Source organism: Haliaeetus albicilla, chromosome 25 (assembly GCF_947461875.1).
Source record: "Haliaeetus albicilla chromosome 25, bHalAlb1.1, whole genome shotgun sequence".
NCBI classification, from domain to species: Eukaryota; Metazoa; Chordata; class Aves; order Accipitriformes; family Accipitridae; genus Haliaeetus; species Haliaeetus albicilla.
In genome coordinates, this window is record NC_091507.1 from 19,458,528 (window position 1) to 19,476,314 (window position 17,787).

Here is a 17,787-nt window from a genome sequence, read left to right on the forward strand (position 1 = left end):
CACTATCAACTACCTGAACCGGAATAAATCACGATGTTTTTGTCCGATCTATTTCAACAGACATCCTGCAGCCCTTCCTATGTACCTGTTAAGAGACAAGCGATGAAAGACCAATGTTATTAACTTTGAGCCAATTATTTACAGACTGTTACTTTTTAATTAATATACAATAAATGCACAGATGTGTAATGCCAGAGAAGTGCCCACAGTGAAATCCTGAAACTAGTAAATAGAAGTTTCAATATTTTATTAAAATAGCATATTCAACCACTGTAACCAATAATACATTAACTTTATTCCCAGAGTACGCACAACACAGTAGTGATTCAAAATATCCTTATCCATGGTAATCAATGAAAATATCTCAAATTCAAGTGTACAACTAAAACTAAACCTTTGAAAAAATCTCTCCTTTAAAGAATACATAAAGCTCTCATACAGAATTCTTTTAAACTCCTCTATACTTAGATGTCAGTGTCTCTCACCTGACAATACCACTAGCTTTTTTTCTTATGCATAGTAGAACATCTCATATTTTATAGTACCCATTTTATAAATAAATTGGCATTTTCCATCCCGTTTGTGTTTATCTTCAGCTTCACAAAGAAACCAGTAAATAAAACTGTCAAGGACAGTCACAACAAAATGATCTCACAGCAAGATATAAAACTTGAAGATACTAAAAGATGCTTCTACTCTATTTTACATAAAAAGACAGATTTAAAAAGTGCAAGGCAAGATTTGCAGGGGAAAGGGAATATTTGTTTGTTATCTTTAGGCACATCCACTTCTTTAAAGCAAGCTTCAGAATGAAATTCCAGTTTGTTCTTCATGATACCTGTTTCAAAGTCTCTCTCAAAAAAAAAAAAACAACAACCCAAGAAGAAAACAAAAATTACATCCGTCAAATGTCAAGCAGGGAATTTCCTGTCCAACTAATAGTCTTCAGTTATGTCTTGTTCTTCCTTTTTTCATCCTTGCAGGTTTTGGTTTGGGAATATACTGATTGTTTGCCTGATACTCAAGCTCTTTACGGAAGTAATGAATTGCTTTATTCAAACCTTCTTCCAATGGGACCTGTTCCCAAAAGTGAGGAGAGAATCATATCATTCTAAGTTCACATCAGCTCTTTTCACAACAGTAATTTTTTTTTTAATACAGCTATCAATAGACTGCTAGGAAGTCTCATTCTTAGCCAATGTAAGTATTAACAGCACCACATACTGGTTACATCTCTGCACTGCTAATGGATGTTTAAACAGGTATATTTTCTGATTTAGTAAGTCCAAAAACCCAACAAATTTAGATCTCAGATGGTTATGACTGGTCTGTTTAGTGTCAAAATAGACTTACATAATTCTACTTTCAATTCCTAATACATTGAAAGAGATAAGCACACGGAAATTTAAGCCCCTTCTGTTTTTAATGATTACAGATCCTTCTGTTTCACAGAATCTCACAGAATGGTACATACCACAGAAAGGTATAAAGGTAGTGTTTTGGTTTTTTTAGTTTTTATTCCTTCAGCACTCCACTGATATACAGATAAAGGGATACAAATTATCATCCAGTATCTCATTTGATATTCTTAAATCCTACAGAAATAAATGTAATTCTTCATATTCTATGCCTGTATTTAAACACTACAATTTGTAGACAGGAACAACAGAAATACTACCCACTTTTCACAGGAGCCATATGCTCTGACATGTTTCCTGATACCATCATTGATACAGGAGGATAACATAGCAGCAAAAAACCCCAAACCTACTTGCCTTAATGTACCAACACTGTATTGCTACTTCAGAGTAAGTTTTGTTACTGACTGGGCCAAACACAGAAGGTCAGAAGTATGAGTTAAATATTTTAAGCCTTTTGTGGTTGTAATACTTGCCCTCATCCTTGTGCTTTCAGGCACAGTCTATTAATATCGGGTGCCTCTGAATTCTTTCAGAAGGGTCCGGAGCTACCTTCTTCTATCAATAGGCTTACATTTACTAGAGAGGTTCACATGTTTCCTGGAAAGATTTTTGTCTGCAAATCTAAAGAAGCCTACACACCACTGTACTAGCTAGAATGGGGAGCTGGCTAAAAAAGTCATGCCCGTTCTGGGGATTAAGTAGACCTTACCTCCCCAAACAAATCAGCTCTTATCAGCTATGCCTGGTTATACACAGTTAACTTCACCAAAAAGGTTGAGAAAGGAAAAAACCAGCAACCACAGGCATTTTGCATTTCTTGCCTATTAGCTGTGCAGAACAACCACAATCTTGACATCACCTCAGACGGCTGATAACTAACCTTTAGAGCTGGACAGACATTATTGTGGGTGGTGAGATGTTAGACTAACCCCGAGTATGTTTCAAGTTTATCAACACACAGAACAAGCCCTGAACATCTCCACTGTATAATACCTGTAGTCCAAAATAAGGGTTTCTTATTCTGGTTTACTTCAGTCCACCAGAATTAAATAAAAAGTATAATTTCTCTCTGACTACCTTCTGTTTTGCCTGAGTTTCACATACTTCCCTTTAAACAAACTCTAAAACCCAGAACGTTTTTCTGGTGCTCGTATTTCTCCCTATTAATCCAAATAAACTTTTTGACTACATTGATGTTACAGATAATCTTAAAAATAGTCTTACTCCAAAGATTTTTCTAAAAATATTTTAATTAAATAAAAGCAATTTTCTCCTTCCATAATGCATGTTACTACAACAAAAGAGGAATAAGGATTGCAGCACAACAGCAAACTCATCAGCTCCCAGAACTATGTACCACATATTTCAAAGGATTCATCAGGCTTACAGAAAGGTAGACACTGCATAATATGCATGTGAAAAAGTTAAGATGTCTATCTTAACAATGTTTTTTTTCTACTTAAGTCTCTTACAAATGCTAATCTGCTCTTCTGCATGGCACAGGTCATACAATCTTACCCAACAGTTCTTGAATCATGAGCTAGGGCAACATGCGAGAGACAGCCTTTTAAACAACTGTCCTGGAGATTGTGTTAAGCAGATATTCTGGTAACTTAAATGTATCGTTATCATGTATGCAAGTTCTCCCTCATACCCCTCTGCCTCCCTGTGTTTCTGCACCCAACAACAGTAATACAGTTGTACATACCACAGGTTCCCAGCCAAGCAATAACTTGGCTTTTCTGATGTCAGGTTTTCGTTTCTGAGGGTCATCCTGTGCTTCTGAGAGAAACTGGATTTCACTCCCACTGCCTGTAAAACAAGAGACTGTGCATTATCATCCGCAATTCACTATGCTTTGCATTTACATCTTTCCTACCTATTGGAGCATCAGGTCTTTCTGCAGCTTTCTGCTTCGTAATTCTACCACGGAAATGCTTTCCACAGACACAGCTGCACTGCATGCAACAGCTGGGTGAACCAGCTGTCTCACAGCAGCATGGATTCACAAAGCATTTCACAAAGATTTCAGCATGAATTCACAAAAAGGAAGTTATGCTTGACCAGTTTAATAACCTTCTACGATGAAATGACTGCTTCAGTAGGCAAGGGCAAGGCAGTAGATATCATCCACCTTGACTTCAGTGAGGCTTTTGACACTGCCTCCCATAACATCCTTACTGTGGACTGGATGAGCAGACAGTGAGGTGGATTTTAAACTGGTTGCACAGCTGGGCCCAGAGGGTGGTGATCAGTGGCACGAAGTCTAGCTGGAGGCTGGTAACTAGTAGTGTACCCCAGGGGTCAATACTGAGTTGCTGATACACCACAGGGCTGTGTTGCCATCCAAGGGACCTCGAGAAAGGAGGCTGGAGAAAAGGGCTGATGGGAACCTCATGAAGTTCAACAAGGAGAAGTGCGAAGTCCTGCACCTGGGGAGGAACAACCCCAGGCACCAGTACAGGCTGGGGGCCAACCAGCTGGAAAGCAGCTTGGCAGGAAAGGACCCAGGTGTCCTGGTGGATGCCAAGTTGAACATGAGTCAGCAATGTGCCCTTGCCACAAAGGAGGCTAATGGTATCCTGGGCTGCATTAGGAGGAGTGCTGCCAGCAGGTCAAGGGAGATGATCTTTCCCCTCTACTCAGCACTGGTGTGACACATCTGGAGGGCTGGGTCCAGTTCTGGGCTCCCCAGTATGAGAAACACATGGACATACCCAAGAGACTCCAAAAAAGGGCCATGGAGATGATGGAGGGACTGGAGCATCCCTCCTATGAGGAGATGCTGAAAGAGCTGGGACTGTTCAGCCTGGAGAAGAGAAGGCTCAGGGGGAATCTTATCCATGTGTATAAATACCTGAAGGGAAGGTACAAAGAGGACAGAGCCAGGCTTTTTTCAGTGGTGCCCAGTGACAGGACCAGAGACAGTGGGCACAACCTGAAACACAGGAGGTTCCCTCTGAACATCAGGAAATGCTATTTTACTGGGAGGGTGACCCAGCACTGGCACAGGTTGCCTGGGGAGGCTGTGGAGTCTCCAGCCTTGGAGATACTCAAAAGCTGTCTGGACATGGTCCTGGGCCACTCCCAGCTGTAGGTGGCCCTGCTTGAGCAGAAGAGTTGGACTAAACGACCTCCAGAGGTCCCTTCCAACCTCAACCACTCTGTGATTCTGTTAGCCCTTTTGCATTGTAAAAGGAGTTTCTTCTTTCTTCTCTGCCCCTACTCTCCAGTCTGATTTAAATAGCCAAACTACTACTTGCCCTTCCTCATGACAATACACAGAAACAGGACAATTTCTCTAACCAAATCTAGCAAATAGTTTACATGCCACGTTCCTGTGGGATTTTACGGATGTAGAACTAAACCGCCTCTCTGGGCAGACTGAAACAGATCAAGTTGTTTGTGAACAAACAGACATATGGAGGTAACAATTATTCTATGTGCCTGATGGGTTTGGTGCTGTGATTTTCAATTTCTTTCCTTGATCTGTGGATTCACAGAAGTTTTCCAGAGGGGATAGTCTCCTATTAGAAACATTACATGCATCATGTACGTACTTCGGTACTGTATGTTTGAACTTGTCTTTTTCAGATCCCTCAGAAGCACTTCTGGAATCTACAGACTAAAAACCCTGGCTAATGGCATCAGTATGTTTCATATCATTAGGAAGCCACACTAGAAGACTAAGCACAGCCCTTCGCTTCCATTCTTGAGAGCTCTGATTTGCTACAGGTATCAGAGCAAGAATGCAGAGAAAGCCACAGTGTTTTCTTCCCATCCACGTACAAGGGAGGTGCTGACAGCCCTTGCAAGCATCACTGGTAGGTCAGTGAAAAGTAGAGAAAGACTGTCACCACAGTATGAGGTTTCTAATCGTAGGCAAAGGAGAACAGCCTGCATAATTGTGAAGAATCACCTTGCTGAAGTATCTGTATTTCAGCTAAGATGTTATGCAAGACATTTTCATTCATGTGTTTTACATTTCATTTATGTATTGTCCTTGTGCCAAAACAAAGCTAAAAAATGCATGTGTTATACAAAATAATGGATATAGATTGCACAGATACACAGAAAGGATGTATTCAATCTACTGTTCATGCAATATTTTACATACAATTGAGAGTATTTGGATTATCTTATTAATATTTAATTATAGGATCAGGATACAATTAAATGCCTTTGATAAAGTTACTAAGAAATCCAAAGACCAATTAAATTATCCGTATATTACACACACTAATCAAGTAATAATCATCTAACGACAGTAAGTACTTCATAAGCTTTACTAAGAATTACTTATCAAACTCACCAACAAGTTTTTTAATTAACTGGGCAAATTCTAGGATGGTGTGCTCTTCTGGGTTTCCCTAGAAATAGAAGGGATATTCATTACAATAACAAACACCTTACAACATGCTAGCTTTCTGACATGAGACAATTCTAACAGGGTCATGTTAAATTCTGATAAATCTACACATTATGCCTTATTTCTACTTTGATGAAAAAAATGTAACTTTGACAAGCTCTACTCATTGGAAAAGTTGCCCTCCATTACGTTTGCCTTGGTAATTCAATGTATGTAGGGGGTGCCCCCAAAAAATCAGTCTGTAAACAATGGGCAAATGCACCTCAATCACAGTAAAGGCATATGCCACTCAGCAGCCCACAAAACCACATCATCAGTTTGAAATCTGGATTCAAGGACTTTGCTGAGTTGAGGACAAATGATGTAAATGAAGAAGTATGCTAAATTCTCAGTTCATCCAAAGTTAGGAAACCAAACTAATTTAGCTGCAAGCAATTGCTTCCATATTTACTACAGCTTCCATGTCAATATGTATACGGGCTATTTGCTTTCCTATACAATATTCCTTTTCTTAACTTCTTTTTTAACCAATTTGCACATGAACTCCTGATGAACATTTCAGGACAAAATGCTGAAAGCTTCCTGTTAGCATTAACTCACCTTCATCAGACTTAATTCCCTCTATCCCTAGCTTTCCTTGTTGCAAAACTGTTCTTTACTACATCTTGTTTGACTTAAAGCTGAACATTTAGGTACATATAGATTTAAACACTGAGTTTTCTGGGACAGAAAGTGCGATGGGGTTTAAAAATATAAGCATTTGGATAGAAACAAAAAAATGAATTCATGGCCACAGTAAAAAAGGACAATCTAGTGAACAATTGCCCCACAGAGTTGAATATCTGATTTGGCAAAAGTTGGTGTACACAGAAATGACCTGGCATACACAATCCTTTTTCTAGTCTTATATCTACTGCTGAAAGTAAGGTGACAACAAATCGGACAGAACAAAAAAATCTTATAAGAAAAGTTAAGTTCTAAGCAGCCTTAATCAATATTAGAAAATTATACTATCAAATACTATCCCATTTTCCTCTAATCAAGGCTAGTATGAAGTGATTTCTAATTATTTGGAGCTAAGTATTCCTTCAGCGCTTTTTTTCATTAAACCCAGACTTCAAACATTTCCTTAATGTATTTTGCATGTGTCCTGTGTCCACTGTCGTGTCCACCGTCGTGTCCACCCTCCCCCCCCAGCTCATATTTTGATCAAGTTTTTCCATATTTTAATTACATAAATCTTTTTGCTAAAACAAACGAAAAACTCTAGAAAATTTATCCTGTTCTTGGAACAAGATCTCAACATCTAGGGACTTAATCTTCTTATTTATAAAGGAAAAACATGGAAGAATACATTATTCATAATGGAAAGAGCTTTTTTGCTTCATTTGTTTCTTCTACAAATCAGGATCAGTGATGAAGAGGAAAACAGAGGTGATATTGGCCACTGCATAGTAAACACAGTAGAGTGGAGCTCTCATACTCACCAAGTTGACAGGACTGCTGACATTGCTGTTCATCAACGCCACCAACCCATTCACAAGATCACTATAAAAAAGGAAGAACAGATTGAGGCAATTTCCACTTCTCTATAAATATTATTTTTGTCTAAAAAGAGAGCTGCCTCCTCAGAGCTCCTGTGAAGCAGACCAGGCAGCTGAGCAATGCTGAAATCAGATTTACAGTGTATACTTCAATGGGTGCATGTTTTCTTGGCTGTTTGTTCCACAGACCCTATTGTAAGATCTATCGAACTGGAAGTTAGTTTGAAAGGGCGATTATCTTTGGGATACACTGGCTATAGTTCACCTGAGCATATGAAAGAATATAAAAAAATAAAGTTACTAAAAAACCAATTAATACTTCCTCTTCCCTCCAGTACCCAAGCATATTTAGAGGCCCATTTCCAACACATTTCAAACAGAACAGAGTAAGCTGTAATACAGAGGCAGAAGACCACCACTTGCTTGCAGTTTGTTGTTTGAATTGTATTCTCGCTTTCAGAAATTCTTCAATCAAGTTTGTTAAAACCAAGTATTTTGGTGCTACCTCCCCCCAGCAAAATAATCCAAAGTTATTTTGGATTATCGGCAACAAGTTTAGCAGCTCTCTTTCATCATGTTTCATAATCAGGAAAGGAGTGGCTATTTTGAACTGATGGGGTTTCCATAGCTTCTATCCCTGCTATTACTACTTTCAGCAGAGAGAAAGAACGTTTCCAAGCGCAGAATGATTAAAACAACCCAGAAGCCTGCCACCAACCCAGAAGTTTAGCTAGCACGACAGAACAAAAGATTCTGAGGAACAGATTCACTTTTTTGTAGTGAAAGTACCTGCTGGCATCGCTTATACCGCAAATATGAGCTATAGCAATACCCCCTTAACCGGTTCCTTCCACCAGAAGGGGACACGGGCATGTACAGCAGACACGCTGACCACAGCACCCCCAAAGACACGAGGTGGCAGCATTGCATTAAAATGCAAGGAGGGACAAACTGCTCGGTGTTAAAAACTTACCTAGCCCTTACTTGCTGTTCCTTGAAGGAAAGAACATATTAATATTTCAATTCAAAGTTCTAAACCAACTAACGTTTTATTCCTTGGTACTTTAAAAACTTCAGTGTCTCCCTTCTGGAAGTAAAGCTGGACTAAGAATGAACGTAATTTCTTGGACTAAAATGCACATGCATACAAAGTTGGCCAAGCTCAAAGAGCCATCAGAAGTAAATATCAGACAGTAAAAACAAGGCTTACCTGACATACTGGAAAGCTCTTGTCTGAGTTCCAGGCCCATAGACCTAAAACCAGATGAAAATTAGAAAAGTTACATACATATAAAAGTCCTCTTGAGCCCAATTATCTTCTCACTATTCTAAAAAAACGTCCCAAGGAAAAAACACCTGAGACACAAGCTCAATGTTACAGGAATAGGAAAAGATGTGCTTGCAGAACCTTTGGCAAAGGATCAGTTCTCTGAAGTTCTTCCTCTTGGATGTGTCTCCAGTAAACATATCCTTAGGCATTTTGTTATCCAGACTCTGCATGTAGGAAACATTCTTGGGGATGTAGGACAGAGTGATGCTTTGTCCTCTCCTGGAACGCTGAAAGAGGCTGCAGCATGCACTCAGCCAGAAAAGAGCACCAAATATTTAAAGCAAACCTCAGACTACTAAGATGTGGTTACGACGAGCAATTTTTGTTCACTCATTAACTACAGCTAACTTCAAAGAGACCACCAAACGTTAGGGGTCCCTAAAAAAATTGTCAAGAAAAATATCCTTGCAAGTGTATAAAGTAATGAGCACCAAAAAAAAAAAAAAAAAAAAAAAAAAAAGAAAAGAAAAGAAAATCACATAGCTCTATATATTACTATCTGGGGAAATGGGAGGTAGACTTTCTAGAGGATATGACTCCCAAATTCACCTGTACAGATTTGTACCAAAATCTTAGAAGGGCAAAAAGAAGTTTTTTCAGATTGTGTGTGCTGGCACTTTGGAGCAAGCAAGTTGTTTTAAGTTCAGGCATTAAAGTACACTTAAGTGTACATAATGGTAACAGATAATATTTTTTTCACAGTTTTATCACGTGCAATACTAAAGTCCCTAAAACATGAATGCTTAAATTCTGAAAGCTATCAGTAGGCATATTTAAGTGGCAAAAACACTTCAGTTTAACTGGGGACCCACACATCTTACCATCAACCTGCTATGACAGAAAAGCTTTTTGGAAGGGCAGAATAGAAAGCATGTTTGTTTTCCCAGGGGACAGAAAAGACAATACAATTGGTATACATGCTGTCATGTGTCACTTGATAAGCCTGCTGCTCTCTGAGGCCAATTCAGAGCCAGAATAGTTCACATTTCAGTAGGCATTGGGTAAGATCAGGGGTTTAAGAGTTTACCCAATAACTGATTCTGAGAAGAATGTACCAGGAGAACACGCTAACAGCCTGATGCACTCCCAAAGCAATCAGGAAGCAGATTTGATGTGTATATAGAGCATCCTGCTTGTTTTCTTTTAGCTTGTAGGATAAGTCTTACAGAACAAAGGCATTTGTGCATGATTTCTGCAAAGTCATCCGTATGGCTACCTTTCCTATGTGCTGGAAAATACAATGTAGTTTCCTCCTCCTGGTTTCTCTCAATACCTCCCAATTTCTCTTAATAAACCCTTCCTTTACAATAATACAAAGCAACAATGGTCATATGCTGTAATTCCTTCAAATTAAAGACATTGTTTCCTCAAGAGATTATTTACTCCATTTGAAAAACTACTTTGACTGAAGAGATTGAATACATTCAGTTTCTAAAGAGGTCAACACTTGGTATTCCTGTCAGCCAAATTCTGTGATGATGCAAGGGTGAAATGTTTTTTTGGTCTCAACTACTACTTATAGCTGATAATTCATTTTATTTGACCTGGTCAGCTAAACAACTCACCCCTTTGTTCTTTTCTCATATTCAGTAATTTTCAATGTCAGGCAGTTCCTCCCCGCAGAGCAGCAATGTTGGGCACAGGTGAGGCACTGTCTGTATTGCTAAATTACCAACAGCCTCTTTGGCAGAGTATTGGCCTGTGCCAGCTCTTGCTCTCCCACACCATGTTGTGACATTGCTTAAGCATTATCAAGAGCCAAGGACCATTCACAGCAAACAGTCTGGTTGGGGCAACTTAGTTCAGCAGGAAAATTTAGCTGTATAGATGTGGGTCATGCCAACCAGTTTGTCAATGGTAACAAAAAGAAGTCCTGGATGGCTTCATTTACTAATATGTGACATAGCCTGAAGGCCTTTAATGTTACGTTATACATGGAAAATTTAGGCTGATCTCCAAGCTTGCAAAAAGACGTTTAGATGCCTAACTTCTAAAAATGGTTCAGAGAAAGTTCCTCAACAGCAATAAGTACCAAAACATGATTCTGTAAGCCGTGTCAACGCCATGTCCCCATAGAAGAGTTGTAACAGACAGAGATTCAAGTTCAGGATGAATAAAATACTTTCTCAGATAGCAACTAGTAGCCTTCTTTCTCTCTGGGAAAGGAACACTGATACCATCCACAGAGCACATCTTTGGGTATATAGTTCTATACTTTTGCACCTGATATACTGAAAGACTAGATTTTTAGTGTTGGGGAAGAAACCTCAGTATTTTCTAAAGTCCATCCTCTTTCATAGCACATGAGGAGAGGGCATAAAGACAAATGGTTCTTCGCAACACTGAGAGGTCATTACTTACCGTTAGCGGTTCTCCCTGGAGAGCTTGTAGGATAAAATTACTGACAACTCTACCATCATTCATATGCATTCGAGGACCAAAAGTATTGAATATTCTGGCAACCCTCACTTCAACTCCTTCCTGTAGGCAAAGAAAAAAGAATTGTTACTACCTTAATAAGAGTGTCTTTCTTCCTAAAAGTGCAAATCAACTCTCCCTTGTCCAAAAGCTTTCTTAAGAATCCCTCTTACAGCTTTAACAAGCATTGTTTTCTCACCATAAAATACTTCTAACCTCTCCTCAACACTACTGGAAACTGTAGTGCATACACCAAGGTAATTTATACTAGCTCTCAGTTGTAATGCAAATTCAAAAATCAGTGCTAGAACAGCTGATGATTTCAGCACATGCATTTTCTTCCAACAAAAACTTTAAGGTTTCCAACAACAACTTATTTCACCTGGGACTTACCTTCATTTTTTGCACGTAAGTGAAGCCTCACAATCACCAGATACAGTACCAAGGTAGCATTTCCAAATATTAGAAAAGTTGAACACTTCAGGTAAGTAGCTTTATGAATGCTATAAAGTGGCTTTGTAACCACAGCCACAACATTTCTTAGCTCCCAGCAACTTATTAGGCTTAGTTTTTTCCAAGAAACATTTCTATCATTCCCAGAAGTCCCTTCTGCGGGATATTTTGCAAATTTTCAAAGCAAAATGCAACAAATATGTGAAACTGGAAATTGTCGGGACAAAACATTTTAACACTGGGAGACTGCAGACTGAAGTAATCTCTCTCTAGGTATTTTCTGGTTATTGACACTTACTCATCTGGACAAGCCACAGTTCATGTTAAAGCCTACAAGAAGGATGTTTGGCCTTTGTGAGCTGAAGCATGCACTTGGCTCCTGATGAGTTCAGAGCAGTGTGGTATGCTGTAAACAGATAGATGCTACCATGTGAGAGCGATAGCCACAAGGCAGGCAGGAAGATGTCCACTTCAACCCAGGCCTGTGCATCCTCCTCATACTCCCTGGTCCTCCCCTCTCCCAGAAAAAGCCATCCTTGTATCAGTCACAGGAAACACTTTCCGTGTGAAGCAAACTTTGTGCTGCTGATTCAACTGAAGCAACTGAAGTCACAACCACAATGTTGTGGAGTTGCAAACATTCAGTTATTCCTTCAGAGGATACACAGAACATTTTGTATTTTCAATGCCTTTTACTAAGGCTTAAACCAATGCTTGCCATTTTCTTGGAAGACAAGTGTGTGGAAGATATGTGTTGTTGGCACATCTGTGGCTGAAGGCTGCAGCTCGCACGCTTCACTCAGGAGAGACCTGGAAACACATTTTTATTGGAAATAAGCGTAGCTTCATGTACAAGAGAAACTTGCAGGAAAATCTGATCTTCTCTCTTGGGTCTCTAAGTGATTCATAAAAAGATGAATCTTCGAAGTTTTGTGAAAGCAATAGCATTAGCTTTTTACAGATGAGAGAGTGAGAGAGGCAAAAGGTACATTTAACACTTTAGCTATTACTTGGTGTTGAGAAATGGGAAACACCAAGTACTATAGGTAAAGCCCAACACTTCCTAGTATGGAAAAGGCCAAACAACATCCAGTTCTGTTTAACTGCAGGTAAGGTTTCACTAGCCATGATCAAACATTGGTTACATTTGCAACTAAATTGTAAACTAACAGTAACCAGGGAGGTAAGTGCTGTGCCATAGGAAAAGCTACAGTCTTGGGTCTTCGTCACATAACAAGCTTGCATCCACAACAGAGCCAAAAAATAACCTAACAACACCCACTTGGCCCTGCTGAGACACCCTGGAAAGAGTAGAAGCCCCTTCCCATGCAAAACACACCAGCTGGGAACATATTCTTTATTTCCTATTAGATAAAAAAGCATGGCAGTGTAACATGTCAAACATACTTCCAGCAGCATATTGCAGAGCCATTCCCAATGCCTTCATTGTTTCTGGAAATATATACTTTGATAGCATTGCTGGTTCCTTCATTTTACCCAGCACTCTACCTTAAAAAGGACACTGATTCCTTTGGGGGGCATTGTATTTCATGTGGGCTTTCCAGATATTGCCATTAATAACAAGTACAGAAAATGAGGCACTTGGAAGCCAGTACTCAAGATAAAAATAAATGACCTGATACAATTAAACAATGCTGACCAAAAAGCCTCTCTTGTACTGCACAAGCTACAGCAGCAGCCTTGTTTTCCAGTATTGGTTGGAAACTAGCAAGGGATCTAGAAAAGAAAAGCAACACATTCTCTATAGGCACTTACTCATAGCCACAGTGAATCCAGTATTTCTTTTCCCTTCTATTTATTTCCCTCCCCTCACTGTAATGTTGTCTTTTAAAATGAGTAACTTTTTATTTATAGTGTCATCTAGCAAAGCTTTTCTCTGCAGCCTACTGCTTTGAAAAAATAATTTGTGCCTGTAAAACTGGGATCTATCATCTTAAAAGAAACTCTTCCACAGAGAAAGAGATTCTGGAGCCACTAACTTAAAAATTGTCCTAAGTTTCCTTTCACCATTTCACAGATGTCTCCTTTGAAGTGATCTTTTTTCATGTTGATAACTCTACTCCTTTTTATATTAACTGCCTATGAACACTTATGGTACACTCTTACCTATGTCCTGTTACTCTGAATATCAACAACATGTTAATTATGACTACCTCCACCATATTCCCACTAGCAAAGCCAATTAATTCCCCAGATTCGTGGCAGTAAGTCACATACAATATTTTATTCTATCCTAGAGAACGGAGAAAAACTTCTTTGGCCCACATTTACACTGCTAAACAAAAGAGAGCTTGAGACTAATCCTTGACCCTGGGATCAAACGTGGTCAACTGGCTTCTTTCCTCACTGTTTAAGACTATGCCTTCCTATAGCAGATTAATCAGAGAGAAAGTTCCTTGAGAAATCCAAAAAAGAGCTTGGGAGCAAGCTAATAAATGCAGCATTGTGGGCTATAAAAACACTTTAGCTCACTCTATTATTTACCACGTTCACAGAGACCATGATCGTACAGGTGGAGAGAGAAGACAGGAAAGATGCAAGAAAGACTGTTATGGCTTTACAGAGATACCTCCTCTGAAGAAATACTCAGCTTATTCTATAGCTGTCAGTCAAAATGTAGCATTAGTTACCCAGTCTCCCCTGCAAAACAAACTTGTCCATGGTCTTCAGCATGAGTCTTTGCCACTTAGTTCTAGAGATCTCTGCTCCAGAAAGTATCAAGATATCAAGGATGCTATAACAACACCTTAATTTAAAAGGACATATTTTAATTTTATAAGTCTTTTAAGAAAAACATATCTCCTTGTGTTGACTGTCTCAGAAAATAGATCAATACAGAATACAACTCAAATGTCAAAAGGTTCTTTTAACTGAAACAGCTTGAACATATGCTGTGGCTGTAATTCATAAGGATATCAGGCAAGCTTCTCTTACTAATTAACACTTCCTTCTTTGTGAAGTCTCTAGATATATCTGAACAGCAAGCATGAATTAGACCTTCCTGCATACAAAATCAGGAAAGGGAAAGCTGCAATTGTCTGCTCTCCAGCAGAAAACTGGATTAAAAAAAATCTGCCAGGGAAAAACCCAGACAGTTACATGGATATCACTGTGACCTGATACAAGTGTTTATCAATGTTTCAGCTAAAATTATTAAGATTATTGCCTGCATTGCTTGCTTTATTAGTCACTGTCTTACTGATTTATATTCTTCCCATGTGTTTCAGAGATCATTAACTCTCAAAATTTTGTTCCCAAAGCCCTGAATTGTAATCACAGCGGAATTACTAGCACAGCATTCACCAAGATCCATCTGTGACGTGTTTAAGCTACAATACTCTACACTGAGGCTTGGTCCAAGGTATTTTATATGTATGCACTGGCTACTGTATTAGCAAAATGAGATTAACTCCTGGTTACTAACAGCTTTTTAAAACCATTTTGCAAAAACAGTGATGCTGAGATCTGAATTTCATGAACAGTAAAGCTCCTAAACAAGCTAGGAAGCACAATCACAATCATCTGACTCTACTTTTGGCATAACACAGGTTCCTGAACACAACCAAGGCATACCTCCAATAGTCTTATCTTATGGTTGAAACATTACCATGCTTCTAGTTCAACACTTCCCAGACTAGAGAAGATGCAACTTCTCTTCGAGGTCTCTTCATACCATTATTTATACCTCCCTCCTAAAAATATGTCCTATTTCTAGCACTTGCCTCAGCTTGCATACCTCTTGTTTGTACTCTACAAGGCCAGCGCAAACAGCCACCAGCCTGTTCCACCAACACTTTGACAGGAGACATTGCCATTGGGAAGGGACGTGTACCCACTTAAGTGCATCTATACCTGTATTACTAGGACACTCCTTCAGACAGGGCTTTTAACTATTTTACTGCACAACATGGCTTCTGAGCATAAGGCAGCAGATAATACAACCAGTGCACTGACACCCAGTGAATGAGAGCGGTATCAGTTTCCAGTAAGGGTCAGGAATACATGCAAACAAACAACAACATATACTCCAAACAATTTAATTTTAGTCATCTGCATAACAGAGAGTTCAGAGTTATACTCATGAATTAGTGTAACAATGACAGTTACAAGTGAAAGAAAATGCTTTGCCAGCGCTTTTAGAGCACTGGCGGATGTGTGAGGAGGATGCATCTTATAGCCAGAAGTAAGAGGTATATCAAATTGAAAAGAATATCAGAAACAAAACACACCTTGCATCAAAAGGTGCATGCTGCTATGGATACATTCTTATTCAAACACTGACTGAACTTACTGAAGTGAATCAATCTCCAAAAAAAGTCTGAAGTCTTGATAACTTCAAAATTCAATTTACACAACAGTGCAGCAATATCAAAACCAAAGAAGTTCTCCAATTACCTGAGGGAAATCAGAAGGTGGCATTTCTTACAGCACAGCAAGGAAAGAAAATAAAATAACAAAAAACTAGAGCACAGAGACTACGGAAAGTATTCAGACTTTTCTTAGGAAACTGCCTGCATTTGTTTAGTCCATGGCTTTGATAATCATTGCAATACAGTCTTCTAACCTTGTCTATGGTACAAGGTTATTTTGCAATTGTTAACAGCACAGAGCACGTAGAAACAGTAAAGATATTAGAGCATTAGCAAAACCATTGTGTCTGAATACAGGCCAGAAGACCTGACAGTTTTTTCCTGCTTTATTTTCATATAATTTGGAAAAAGCGTTGCTCCACTGAGAGGAAAAAAGTGCCTCCTATCATATCCACACTATGTTTGTATTAGGAAGTTCTAACAACTCAGATAAAACAATACGATTTAGAAATAGATACTTAATGAAACTCTCCACTTACAGAGGGGGTCCTATTACTAGTGAACCAGTGAAACAACAGGTTGCATTTTTATAATACTGCCTCAGTTACTTCAGTGTTCTCCTCCCCTTTTCACCTCACTTCCTCCAACTGAATGTAAGCAACAGATAGCTTTGGAAAACTATATGCCACTTCTGCATTTGTATAGGACCAAACACAATGTTTGGTTCATGTGCAGAGCTCCTACATGGCAAAAAAAAAATTATTATGGACTGCTCTAACAACTCACTAGAAAATGTGCAGATCCATTAATCCAATAGGGCAAAGAAATGAAGGTTTTAGAAAATGGCAGGACTATCAGAAGGACTGTATGAGGGTAACTGGAACAAGCCAGTTTCAAAAGCTTAGCATTATTTATCTCTATTATTAGTTTGCAGGACTAAACTTTATTGAACTATGGGGAAACATTTTTATCTGTGGCTTCTCTTTTCCAAAGTGTAAAAGCCTATTTGTGAACCATGCAGTTACAATGGTTGAAAGCAGCACTGCTTCCTCTTTGGAAGTGGAGCCAGTTAATCAAGAAGATAAAAGTGACGAACAGCAAACAGTACTTGAAACTTTCAATGGAACTGCCACGTTTATTGAGCATGTTAATATAACTGTGACTGTGTGACCTCTCAGACTTTGCAGACGAAATGAATTGTGGACAATTTTTTAATTTTCTTTCTGAATTTCACTGACTTGGTATATAACAACTCAGATGGGACACTAGTTGTGGTGCTGACACCTGCGCTTCAGGGGTGTCAATGCCCTCAGTCAGCAGCGAGAGGGGCTGCAGCATCTCAACTTGACCTTACGGACAGCGCCCAAGGTGGCTGATTGCCTGTAGCATCTTACAGACTCCCCTCTCCAACCTTCACCGCACTAATATTCCTGGACATGAAACTCCTCTGCATGGCTTCGAAAAGCTAAAAGGATCCATGATAGGTCTTATCATTACAATTTAGCTTTGGCCTGGCACACATCCAACAGTAATCACCATCTCTGTTATTAAAGGACTGTTGTCCGGGCTTTTGACTATGGCCCTGAGGAAATGCAATGCTGCTTCTTCTCCCCCTGTGCTGTCAGAACCACAAATAACTCGGTTCCATTCTTCCACAAAATACCTCAATTCTGCATCATTTCTTAAGAAAATTGCTAGTAAACTTCATGTGACAACACCAAAAGGAGAATGCTGCTGCTTAAAAATAATCTATATTGAATATCAAGGAAAGAAAACAACGAGAAATAATTAGAGAATACGGGATGAACTCCCAGAAGACATTAAAGCAAACTGCTTTAATTCAACACAGCTATTTGTTTTCTGATTACTCAGTAACTACCTGGTTATTCACTATCCAATGGATTTTCAGTTGCAATTCAAT

At 39.1% G+C, this 17,787-nt stretch overlaps 1 protein-coding gene across 4 annotated transcripts in view; it reads right to left on the reverse strand.

The window, feature by feature from the left end:
• Window positions 1-230: 230 nt before the first annotated feature.
• The window catches only part of UXS1 (UDP-glucuronate decarboxylase 1), a 62,677-nt gene continuing 45,120 nt past the window's right edge, over window positions 231-17,787 (reverse strand). For all 4 annotated transcript variants that reach the window (XM_069770152.1, XM_069770151.1, XM_069770153.1 and 1 more), the window contains 6 exons: window positions 11,026-11,145; window positions 8,545-8,588; window positions 7,278-7,338; window positions 5,734-5,791; window positions 3,130-3,233; window positions 231-1,077 (listed from right to left, as the gene is read on the reverse strand). In XM_069770152.1, coding sequence (XP_069626253.1) covers window positions 946-1,077; window positions 3,130-3,233; window positions 5,734-5,791; window positions 7,278-7,338; window positions 8,545-8,588; window positions 11,026-11,145 — 519 coding nt within the window. In that variant the 3' untranslated portion in view covers window positions 231-945. The remainder of the gene's footprint in view (window positions 1,078-3,129; window positions 3,234-5,733; window positions 5,792-7,277; window positions 7,339-8,544; window positions 8,589-11,025; window positions 11,146-17,787) is intronic.